The sequence below is a fragment of the Salmo salar genome, chromosome ssa12 (assembly GCF_905237065.1).
Source record: "Salmo salar chromosome ssa12, Ssal_v3.1, whole genome shotgun sequence".
Lineage (NCBI taxonomy): Eukaryota > Metazoa > Chordata > Actinopteri > Salmoniformes > Salmonidae > Salmo > Salmo salar.
In genome coordinates, this window is record NC_059453.1 from 56,574,931 (window position 1) to 56,588,196 (window position 13,266).

The following is a 13,266-nucleotide window of genomic DNA, read 5'->3' on the forward strand; positions in this document are numbered from 1 at the left end:
CTCACACAAATTATCAATGAACCTACAAGGTACAACCCCAAATCCGTAAACACGGGCACCCTCATAGATTTCATCCTAACTAACTCGCCCTCCAAATACACCTCTGCTGTTTTCAATCAAGATCTCAGCAATCACTGCCTCGTGGCCTGCATCCGTAAACGGTCTGCGACCAAACGACCACCCCTCATCACTGTCAAACGCTCCCTAAAACACTTCTGCGAGCAGGCCTTTCTAATCGACCTGGCCGGGGTATCCTGGAATGACATTGACCTCATCCCGTCAGTAGATGATGCCTGGCTATTCTTTAAAAGTGCCTTGCTCAACATCTTAAAACCTCTTGACGGTCGCCTAGGATAGGGGGCGCCACAGCGCATTTTGAAAAAAATGTGTGCCCATTTTAAACGGCCTACTACTCAAACTTAGAAGCTAGGATATGCATATAATTAATACTTGTGGATAGAAAATACCCTAAAGTTTCTAAAACTGTTTGAATGGTGTCTGTGAGTATAACAGAACTCATATGGCAGTCAAAACCCCGAGACAGATGGAAACAGGAAGTGGAATTCTGAATTGCGAACTCAACTTCATCACGTTGCCTATTAATCACACCGTGAGCTATGGTTCATTGAGCACTTCCTATTGCTTCCACTAGATGTCCCCAGTCTTTACAAAGTGATTTGAGACTCCTACTGTGAAAACTGAATGAATGAGACGCAGTGGAACGTGGTCACACGGAGAGGGCCATCACCATTATGACGCCGGCGCCCCTGGTTACCCTCCCCTTTCGAAACGTTTTGAAACACAATGCAATCATCCTCCTTGAATCTTATTGGCTCTCTTGTTGAAAAACGCCCTGAAGATTTATGTTATACAACGTTTGACATGTTTGAACGAACCTAAATGGGGAAAAAAATGCATTTTCTCTAAATGGCTGTCCCGTGGCCGACGGAGCATTTGGATCAGCTTTCAGACGCGCTAACAAGAACAGGCTCTTGGAACATAAAGGAGTAATTTTTTCGAACGAAAATACATTTGTTGTGGACCTGTGAATTCCTGGAAGTGCTTTCTGATGAAGACAACCAAAGGTAAGGGATTATTGACAATAGTATACAAGACTAGATGTGATATGCGATTGTTCCAAGATGGTGCTGACCTGTAACGTTAGCCTATTTTTCAGAGTATCGCATCCCCTTTCATCGCAAAGTATGATTACCCAGTAAAGTTAATTTTAAATCTGGCATTACAGGTGCTTTCAAGAGATATTCATCTATAAATCTTAGAATGACAATATTACATTTTAAAAATGTTTTCGAATAGTAATTTAGTAAATTGTAGCTCTGTTTCATCGGATGCATTTGATGGAAAATAGTTAGTCAACGTTACGCACCGATGTAAAATGCTGTTTTTATATATAAATATGAACTTTATCGAACAAAAGAATGCATGTATTGTGTAACATGATGTCCTAGGTGTGTCATCTGATGAAGATTGTCAAAGGTTAGTGCTGCATTTAGCTGTTTTTTGGTTATTTGTGATGCATGTGGTTGGTCGGAAAATGGCTATGTGGCTACTTTTACGATATACTCCTCTAACATAATCTAATGTTTTGCTTTTGCTGTAAAGCCTTTTTGAAATCGGACAACGTGTTTCGATTCAGGAGAGGTGTATCTATAAAACGATATAATTGTAAAAAAAAATTTGAAACATTTCTTTTATTAAATTTTGTTATGCTAATGGCGATATGATTTTTCCCTGGATGTCCGTCCCGCATACGGAACGGAGGCCGCACGGGTTAAATAAGCATGCCCCACTCAAAAAATGGAGAACTAGGAATAGATATAGTCCTTGGTTCACTCCATACCTGTCTGCCCTTGACCAGCACAAATACATCCTGTGGCGTTCTGCATTAGCACCGAACAGCCCCCGTGATATGCAACTATACAAAGGCAGTTAGAAAAGCTAAGGCTAGCTTTTTCAAACAGAAATGTGCATCCTGTAGTACTAACTCAAAAAAGTTCTGGGACACTGTAAAGTCCATGGAGAATAAGAGCACCTCCTCCCAGCTGCCCACTGCTCTGGGGCTAGGAAACACTGTTACCACTGATAAATCCATTATTATTGAGTATTTCAATAAGCATTTCTCTACGGCTGGCCATGCTTTCCACCTGGCTACCCCTACACCGGTCAACTGCACGGCACCCTGCACAGCAACCCGCCAAAGCCCCCACTATTTCTCCTTTACCCAAATCTAGATAGCTGATGTTCTGAAAGAGCTGCAAAATCTGGACCCATACAAATCAGCTGGGCTAGACAATCTGGACCCTCTCTTTCTAAAATTATCTGCCGACATTGTTGCAACCCCTATAACTAGCCTGTTCAACCTCTCTTTCGTATCGTCTGAGATTCCCAAAGATTGGAAAGCTGTCGCGGTCATCCCCCTCTTCAAAGGGGGTGACACTCTAGACCCAAACTGCTACAGACCTATATCTATCCTACCCTGTCTTTCTAAGGTCTTCGAAAGCCAAGTTAACAAACAGATTACCGACCATTTCGAATCCCACCGTACCTTCTCCGCTATGCAATCTGGTTTCAGAGCTGGTCATGGGTGCACCTCAGCCATGCTCAAGGTCCAAAACGACAACATAACAGCCATCGATAAGAGACATTACTGTGCAGCCGCTTTCGACTCTGTCAATCACCACATTCTTATTGTTAGACTCGACAGCCTTGGTTTCTCAAATGATTGCCTTGCCTGGTTTACAAACTACTTCTCTGATAGAGCTCAGTGTGTCAAATCGGAGGGCCTGTTGTCCGGACCTCTGGCAGTCTCTATGGGTGTGCCACAGGGTTCAATTCTTGGGCCGACTCTCTTCTCTGTATACATCAATGATGTTGCTCTTGCTGCTGGTGATTCTCTGATCCACCTCTACGCAGACGACACCATTCTGTATACTTCTGGCCCCTCTTTGGACACCGTGTTAACTAACCTCCAGACGAGCTTCAATGCCATAAAACTGTCCTTCCGTGGCCTCCAACTGCTCTTAAATGCAAGTAAAACTAAATGCATGCTATTCAATCGATCACTGCCCGCACCTGCTCGCCCGTCCAGCATCACTACTCTGGACGGCTCTGACTTAGAATACGTGGACAACTACAAATACCTGGGTGTCTGGTTAGACTGTAAACTCTTCTTCCAGACTCACATTAAGCATCTCCAATCCAAAATTACATCTAGAATCGGCTTCCTATATCGCAAAACAAAGCATCCTTCACTCATGCTGCCAAACATACCCTCGTAAAACTGACCATCCTACTGATCCTCGACTTCGGTGATGTCATCTATAAAATAGCCTCAAACACTCTACTCAACAAACTGGATGCAGTCTATCACAGTGCCATCCGTTTTGTCACCAAAGCCCCATACACTACCCACCATTGCGACCTGTACGCTCTCATTGGTTGGCCCTCGCTTCATACTCGTCGCCAAACCCACTGGCTACAGGTTATCTACAAGTCTCTGCTAGGTAAAGCCCCGCCTTATCTCAGCTCACTGGTCACCATAGCAGCACCCACTCGTAGTACGCGCTCCAGCAGGTATATCTCACTGGTCACCCCCAAAGCCAATTCCTCATTTGGTCGTCTTTCCTTCCAGTTCTCTGCTGCCAATGACTGGAACGAACTGCAAAAATCTCTGAAGCTGGAGATTCATATCTCCCTCACTTGCTTTAACCTCTCTGGGGTATGTGGGACACACTTGCCAACAGCCAGTGAAATAGCAGGGCGCCAAATTCAAAACAACAAAAATCTCATAATTCAAATTTCTCAAACATACAACTATTATATCCCATTTTAAAGATACACTTCTCGTTAACCTGTTTAGGATAGGGGGCAGTATTTTCACAGACGGATAAAAAACGTACCAGATATAATCTGGTTATTACTCCTGCCCAGAAACTAGAATATGCATATAATTATTTGATTTGGATAGAAAACACCCTAAAGTTCTAAAACTGTTTGAATGGTGTCTGTGAGTATAACAGAACTCATATGGCAGGCCAAAACCTGAGAAGATTCTATATGGGAAGTGCCCTGTCTGACCATTTCTTGGCCTTCTGTAGCCTCTTTATGGAAAATAGAGGATCTCTGCTGTAACGTGAAATTTTATAAGGCTCCCATAGGCTCTCAGAAGGCGCCAGAACGTTGAATGATAACTCTGCAGTAGGGGTTTTGGAAAGTGGTCGTTCTGAGAACAATGACACTGGTGCGCGCGTGCATGTGAAGACTCCATTTTCTATTTTCAGTGTTTGAATGAAAACAAGGTCTCCCGGTTGGAATATTATCGCTATTTTACGAGAAAAATCGCATAAAAAATTGATTTTAAACAGCGTTTGACATGCTTCGAAGTACGGTAATGGAATATTTTGACATTTTTTGTCACGATATGCACCGGCCCGTCACCCTTCGGATAAAACGCAGCTATTTGGATATAACTATGGATTATTTGTAACCAAAACAACATTGGGTGTTGAAGTAGAAGTCCTGGGAGTGCATTCTGACGAAGAACAGCAAAGGTAATCCAATTTTTCTTATAGTAAATCTGAGTTTGGTGAGTGCCAAACTTGGTGGGTGTCAAAATAGCTAGCCATGATGGCCGGGCTATCTACTCAGAATATTGCAAAATGTGCTTTCACCGAAAAGCTATTTTAAAATCGGACACCGCGATTGCATAAAGGAGTTCTGTATCTATAATTCTTAAAATAATTGTTATGTTTTTTGTGAACATTTATCGTGAGTAATTTAGTAAATTCACCGGAAGTTTTCGGTGGGTATGCTAGTTCTGAACATCACATGCTAATGTAAAAAGCTGTTTTTTGATATAAATATGAACTTGATTGAACAAAACATGCATGTATTGTATAACATAATGTCCTAGGAGTGTCATCTGATGAAGATCATCAAAGGTTAGTGCTGCATTTAGCTGTGGTTTTGGTTTTTGTGACATTATATGCTAGCTTGAAAAATGGGTGTGTGATTATTTCTGGCTGGGTACTCTCCTGACATAATCTAATGTTTTGCTTTCGTTGTAAAGCCTTTTTGAAATCGGACAATGTGGTTAGATAAAGGAGAGTCTTGTCTTTAAAATGGTGTAAAATAGTCATATGTTTGAAAAATTGAAGTTTTCGGATTTTTGAGGTGTTTGTAATTCGCGCCACGCTCTATCATTGGATATTGGCGAGGCGTTCCGCTAGCGGAACATCTGTCCCTAACAGGCTAATCCAACCACGGTGTCCGATTTCAAAAAGGCTTTACGGCGAAAGCATAACATTAGATTATGTTAGGACAGCGCCTAGACAAGAAAAACCACACAGCCATTTTCCAAGCAAGGAGAAGCGTCACAAAAACCAGAAATACAGCTAAGATGAATTACTAACCTTTGATGGTCTTCATCAGATGGCACTCATAGGACTTAATATTACACAATACATGTATGTTTTGCTCGATAAAGTTCATATTTATATCCAAAAACCCCATTTTACATTGCTGTGTAATGTTCAGAAATGTTTTGCCTCCCAAAACTTCCGGTGAATGAACACATCAATTTACAGAAATACTCATCATAAACGTTGATAAAATATACAACTGTTATTCAAAGAATTATAGATACACTTCTCCTTAATGCAACCGCTGTGTCAGATTTCCAAAAAGTTTTATGGCGAAAGCACACTTTGCAATAATCTGAGTACAGCGCTCAGACATCAAAACAAGCCATACAGATACCCGCCATTTTGGAGTCAACAGAAGTCACAAATAACATTCTAAATATTCACTTACCTTTGAGGATCTTCATCGGAATGCACTCCCAGGAATCCCAGTTCCACAATAAACGTTTGTTTTGTTTCGATAAAGTCTATATTTACGTCGAAATACCTCTTTTTTGTTTGCGCGTTCAGTCCAGCATTCCAAATGCACTGTGCTCGTGCAGTAAGTTCAGATGAAAAGTCAAAAAAGTTATATTACAGTTCGTAGAAACATGTCAAACGATGCATAGCATCAATCTTTAGGATGTTTTTATCATAAATCTTCGATAATATTCCAACCGGACAATTCCATTGTCTTCAGAACTGAAAAGGAATACACCTAACTCTCACGGGCGCTCGCCTGTCTGAGCTCATGTCATTTTCTCAGTCATCTGATTCCAATGGCTCTTATTCTCTCCCCATTCACAGTAGAAGCATGAAGCAATGTTCTAAAGACTGTTGACATCTAGTGGAAGCCTTAGGAAGTGCAAAATGACCCCACAGACACTGTATACTGGATAGGCAATCACTTGAAAAACTACCAACCTCAGATTTCCCACTTCCTGGTTGGATTTTTTCTCAGGTTTTTACCTGCCATATGAGTTCTGTTATACTCACAGACATCATTCAAACAGTTTTAGAAACGTCAGAGTGTTTTCTATCCAAATCTACTAATAATATGCATATCCTCCCTTCTGGGCCTGAGTAGCAGGCAGTTTACTACGGGCACGCTTTTCATCCGGACGTCAAAATACTGCCCCCTACCCCAATGAAGTTAAGCATCAGCTGTCAGAGCAGCTCACAGATCACTGCACCTGTACATACAGTGCCTTGCGAAAGTATTCGGCCCCCTTGAACTTTTCGACCTTTTGCCACATTTCAGGCTTCAAACATAAAGATAAAACTGTATTTTTTTGTGAAGAATCAACAACAAGTGGGACACAATTATGAAGTGGAACGAAATTTATTGGATATTTCAAACTTTAAAAAAAAAAAAAACTGAAAAATTGGCCGTGCAAAATTATTCAGCCCCTTTACTTTCAGTGCAGCAAACTCTCTCCAGAAGTTCAGTGAGGATCTCTGAATGATCCAATGTTGACCTAAATGACTAATGATGATAAATAGAATCCACCTGTGTGTAATCAAGTCTCCGTATAAATGCACCTGCTCTGTGATAGTCTCAGAGGTCCGTTTAAAGTGCAGAGAGCATCATGAAGAACAAGGAACACACCAGGCAGGTCCGAGATACTGTTGTGGAGAAGTTTAAAGCCGGATTTGGATACAAAAAGATTTCCCAAGCTTTAAACATCCCAAGGAGCACTGTGCAAGCGATAATATTGAAATGGAAGGAGTATCAGACCACTGCAAATCTACGAAGACCCGGCCGTCCCTCTAAACTTTCAGCTCATACAAGGAGAAGACTGATCAGAGATGCAGCCAAGAGGCCCATGATCACTCTGGATGAACTGCAGAGATCTACAGCTGAGGTGGGAGACTCTGTCCATAGGACAACAATCAGTCGTATTCCGCACAAATCTGGCCTTTATGGAAGAGTGGCAAGAAGAAAGCCATTTCTTAAAGATATCCATAAAAAGTGTCGTTTAAAGTTTGCCACTAGCCACCTGGGAGAAACACCAAACATGTGGAAGAAGGTGCTCTGGTCAGATGAAACCAAAATCGAACTTTTTGGCAACAATGCAAAACGTTATGTTTGGCGTAAAAGCAACACAGCTCATCACCCTGAACACACCATCCCCACTGTCAAACATGGTGGTGGCAGCATCATGGTTTGGGCCTGCTTTTCTTCAGCAGGGGCAGGGAAGATGGTTAAAATTTATGGGAAGATGGATGGAGCCAAATACAGGACCATTCTGGAAGAAAACCTGATGGAGTCTGCAAAAGACCTGAGACTGGGACGGAGATTTGTCTTCCAACAAGACAATGATCCAAAACATAAAGCAAATTCTACAATGGAATGGTTCACAAATAAACATATCCAGGTGTTAGAATGGCCAAGTCAAAGTCCAGACCTGAATCCAATCAAGAATCTGTGGAAAGAACTGAAAACTGCTTTTCACAAACGCTCTCCATCCAACCTCACTGAGCTCGAGCTGTTTTGCAAGGAGGAATGGGCAAAAATTTCAGTCTCTCGATGTGCAAAACTGATAGAGACATACCCCAAGCGACTTACAGCTGTAATCCCAGCAAATGGTGGCGCTACAAAGTATTAACTTAAGGGGGCTGAATAATTTTGCTCGCCCAATTTTTCAATTTTTTATTTGTTAAAAAAGTTTGAAATATCCAATAAATTTCGTTCCACTTCATGATTGTGTCCCACTTGTTGTTGATTCTTCACAAAAAATTACAGTTTTATATCTTTATGTTTGAAGCCTGAAACGTGGCAAAAGGTCAAAGTTCAAGGGGGCCGAATACTTTCACAAGGCACTGTAGCCTATCTGTAAACAGCCCATCTATCTACCTACCTCATACCAATACTGTATTTATTTATTGATCTTGCTCCTTTGCACCCCAGTATCACTACTTGCACATTCATCTTCTGCACGTCTATCATTCCAGTGTTTAATTGCTATATTGTAATTACTTCGCCACCATGGCCTATTTATTGCATTAACTTACCTCATTTGCACTCACTGTATATAGAATTTTTTTCCCCCTACTGTATTATTGACTGTATGTTTTGTTTATTCCATGTGTAACCCTGCGTTGTTGTATGTGTCGAATCGCTATGCTTTATCTTGGCCATGTCGCAGTTGCAAATGAGAACTTGTTCTCAACTAGCCTACCTGGTTAAATACAGGTGAAATAAATAAATAAAATAAAATAAAAAAACTGTTCAGAGGAGACTGCGTGAATCCATCTTTCTATTCTGGTTAGAGACAGTTTGCGCTGTTCTGTTAAGGGAGTAGTACAGAGCGTAGTACAAGATCTTCAATTTCTTGGCAATTTCTCGCATGGAATAGCCTTCATTTCTCAGAACAAGAATACACTGACGAGTTTCAGAAGAAAGGTCTTTGTTTCTGGCCATTTTGAGCCTGTAATCGAACCCACAAATGCTGATGCTCCAGATACTCAAATAGTCTAAAGAAGGACAGTTTTATTGCTCCTTTAAATCAGAACAACAGTTTTCATCTGTGCTAACATAATTGCAAAAGGGCTTTCTAATGATCAATTAGCCTTTTAAAATGATAAACTTGGATTAGCTAACACAACGTGCCATTGGAACCCTGGAGTGATGGTTGCTGATAATTGGCCTCTGTACACCTATGTAAATATTCCATTAAAGAAATCTGCCGTTTCCAGCTACAACAGTAATTTACAACAATGTCTACACTGTATTTCTGATCAATTTGATTTTATTTAAAAAAACATGGCAATTTCTAAGTGACTCCAACACTTTTGAACGGTAGTGGACATACAATGAATGCATTTGTAAAGTACTCAGACCCCTTGAGTCTTTCCACATTTTGTTACATTACAGCCTTATTCTAAAATGGATTAAAATGTATTTTGTCCTCATTAATCTAGCCACAATACCCCATAAAGACAACGCAAAAACAGGTGTATATACAAAACTGAAATATGATATTTATGTAAGTATCCAGACCCTTTACTCAGCACTTTTTCGAAGCACCTTTGGCAGTGATTACAGCCTTGAGTCTTCTTGGGTATGACGCTACAAGCATGGCACACCTGTATTTAGGGAGTTTCACCTATTCTTCTCTGCAGATCCTCTCAAGCTCTGTCAGGTTGGATGGGGAACGTCACTGCAAAGCTATTTTCAGGTCTCTCCAGAGATGATAGATCGGGTTCAAATCCGGGCTCTCGCTGGGCCACTCATTGACATTCAGAGACTTGTTTCGAAACCACTCCGGCATTGTCTTGGCTGTGTGCTTAGGGTTGTCGTCCTTACATTTACATTTACGTCATTTAGCAGACGCTCTTATCCAGAGCAACTTACAAATAGGTATTCACCTTATGATATCCAGTGGAACAACCACTTTACAATAGTACATCTATATCTTTTTTTTGTTTGGGGGGGTAGGGGGGGGGAGGGTTAGAAGGATTACTTTATCCTATCCCAGGTATTCCTTAAAGAGGTGGGGCTTCAGGTGTCTCCGGAAGGTGGTGATTGACTCCGGTGTCCTGGCGTCCGCTGTCCTGTTGAAAGGTGAACCTTCGCCCCACAGTCTAAAGTCCTGAGCGCTCTGGAGCAGGTTTTCATCAAGGATCTCTCTGTACTTTACTCCGTTCATCTTTCCCTCGATCCTAACTAGTCACCCAGTACCTACCGCTGAAACACATCCCCACAGCATGATGCTGCCACAACCATGCTTCACCGTAAGGATGGTGCCAGTTTTACTCCAGATGTGACGTTTGGCATACAGGCCAATAAATTCAATCTGGGTTTCATCAGACCAGAGAATCTTGTTTCTCATGGTCTGAGAGTCTTTACGTGCCTTTTGGTATCACCAAGCCGGCTGTCATGTGCCTTTTACTGAGGAGTGGCTTCTGTCTGGTCACTCTACCATAAAGGCCTGATTGCTGGAGTGCTACAGATATGGTTGTCCTTCTGGAAGAATCTCCCATCTCGACAGAGGAACTCTGGAGCTCTTTCAGAGTAACCATCGGGTTCTCAGTTAGTGCTAAAAACGGCTGCTAGAATCCTGACTAGAACCCCAAAAATGTATCATATTACTCCAGTGCTAGCTTCTCTACACTGGCATCCTGTTAAGGCAAGGGCTGATTTCAAGGTTTTATTGCTAACCTACAAAGCATTACATGGGCTTTCTCCTACCTATCTTTCCGATTTGGTCCTGCTGTACATACCTACACGTACGCTACGGTCACAAGACGCATTTTGTATACATTGTTTGTCTTCAGGAAGGCAGTGAGTTGCTGCGCAACAGCTTTTTCAAAATTTTTCGAGGAATGGAAGATTCGATATAGGCCGATAGTTTTTTATATTTTCTGGGTCAAGGTTTGGCTTTTTCAAGAGAGGCTTTATTACTGCCACTTTTAGTGAGTTTAGTACACATCCGGTGGATAGAGAGACATTTATTATGTTCAACATAGGAGGGCCAAGCACAGGAAGCAGCTCTTTCAGTAGTTTAGTTGGAATAGGGTCCAGTATGCAGCTTGAAGGTTTAGAGGCCATGATTATTTTCATCATTGTGTCAAGAGATATAGTACTAAAACACTTTAGTGTCTCCCTTGATCCTAGGTCCTGGCAGAGTTGTGCAGACTCAGGACAACGGAGCTTTGGAGGAATACGCAGATTTAAAGAGGAGTCCGTAATTTGCTTTCTAATGATCATGATCTTTTCCTCAAAGAAGTTCATGAATGTATTACTGCTGAAGTGAAAGCCATCCTCTCTTGGGGAATGCTGCTTTTTAGTTTGCTTTGCGAGAGTATCAACAAAAAAAATTCTGATTGTTCTTATTTTCCTCAATTAAGTTGGAAAAATAGGATGATCGAGCAGCAGTGAGGGCTCTTCGATACTGCACGGTACTGTCTTTCCAAGCTAGTCGGAAGACTTCCAGTTTGGTGTGGCGCCATTTCCGTTCCAATTTTCTGGAAGCTTGCTTCAGAGCTCGTGTATTTTCTGTATACCAGGGAGCTAGTTTTTATGACAAATGTTTTTAGTTTTTAGGGGTGCAACTGCATCTAGGGTATTGCGCAAAGTTAAATTGAGTTCCTAAGTTAGGTGGTTAACTGATTTTTGTCCTCTTATGTCCTTGGGTAGGCAGAGGGAGTCTGGAAGGACATCAAGGAATCTTTGGGTTGTCTGAGGATTTATAGCACGACTTTTGATGCTTCTTGGTTGGGGTCTGAGCAGATTATTTGTTGCGATTGCAAACGTAATAAAATGGTGGTCCGATAGTCCAGGATTATGAGGAAAAACATTAAGATCCACAACATTTATTCCACGGGACAAAACTAATTTATTCCACAGTACAACTCATCATCAGACCTTGTGAGAGAGTGACAGTTTTCTGGGCTCAACTGTAATGCAAAATGTGCCAATTTAGCTCTAGCACACTTTAATATGACCTGATATCTTATAAATCAGTAGAGGTGAAGGGTGCCCTATAGATAATTTTACCATAATATAAAAATGTCTGGGATGTTTCTCGTATAACATGGTATTAAGGATCCACAATCATTTAGGACATAGATTTTTCCTGGGATACAGTTTCTTCCAGCCAGTGCATCCCTCCAGGACTATCAGTTTAAGTAGCGATTATAAGGTGCACACATGCATAACAGAAATATAAATATATCTGTTTAAAGATCCTTCTCTGCCACAGGCCCAGTGCTGGAGGAACAGAGTGATAAATGTGGATCTCTGTAGCTGAATGGTGCTCACAGGGACAACACAAGTCCCTACTCTAGCACATAATCCTCCATAACACACTTCCAAAACTACTCCCTGTAGCTACCAGTCAGAGGGAGTGAGGGAAAGAGGGAGAGAGTCAAATAGAAAGGGAAGGAGTTGGATTAAGAGCAAAATTTGGAGGGCAGCAGAAATAGGGAAGGAGTTAGAGAGAAGGGAGAAGACTTGGGACAGAGAGAGATTGAGAATCAATCAAAGAGATGGAAGAGAGAGTTACTGTTAAGTAATATATCTCTACTGCCACAGTCCAGTTAGGTTTGACCTCTCAAATGATATTGATCAGTGTAGAGCATAGAGTTCGAACCTTAGAGAGGATGTAGGGTTAGAATTTGTGGCACAAGCGGTCAGCCATCTTGCCTAGGGACATAGTTGTATCTCTATGAAGAAGAAGAGGACTCACCGGAATAAGCCCAGTAGGAGTTTCCTCCTGTGGCCCTCCTCTCCCTCACCCCGCCCCCCATGCTCCCATGGTGCTCCTCTCCTACTGACCCCGACTGGCCACCCTGTAGAGCTAAGGAACACAGAGACAGAGGTTAGATAGAATGTTTAGCATAAATATTTAAAACACTACATTTATATATACACACTTTACAAACATATAAACGCAACATGTAAAGTGTTGGTCCCATGTTTCATGATCAGAAATAAAAGATGCCAGAAATGTTCCATGTACACAATACATGTATTTCTCTCAGATTTTGTGCACACATTTGTTTACATCCCTGTTAGTGAGCATTCCTACTTTGCCAAGATAATCAATCCACTTGATAGGTGTGTCATATCAAGAAGCTGATTAAACAGCATGATCATTACACAGGTGCATATAGTGGTGGGGACAACAAAAGGCCATTATAAAATGTGCAGTTTTGTCACACAACAACACAATGCCACTGATGTTCAACTGGCATGCTGACTGCAGGAATGTCCACCAGAGCTGTTCCCGGAGAATGGAATATTCATTTCTCTACCATAAGCCACCTCCAACTTCGTTTTAGAGAATTTGGCAGTACGTCCAAGCGACCATACAACCGAAGAATTTCTGCACAAACTGTC

General features: G+C 41.6%; 1 protein-coding gene across 1 annotated transcript in view; it reads right to left on the minus strand.

Annotated features, from left to right (window-relative positions):
- Positions 1–13,266, minus strand: part of LOC106565330 (receptor-type tyrosine-protein phosphatase gamma) — a 305,168-nt gene that overhangs the window by 224,638 nt on the left and 67,264 nt on the right. Inside the window, exon 2 of the mRNA XM_014132317.2 lies at positions 12,614–12,724. Within this exon, the coding sequence (XP_013987792.1) occupies positions 12,614–12,724 (111 nt within the window). The remainder of the gene's footprint in view (positions 1–12,613; positions 12,725–13,266) is intronic.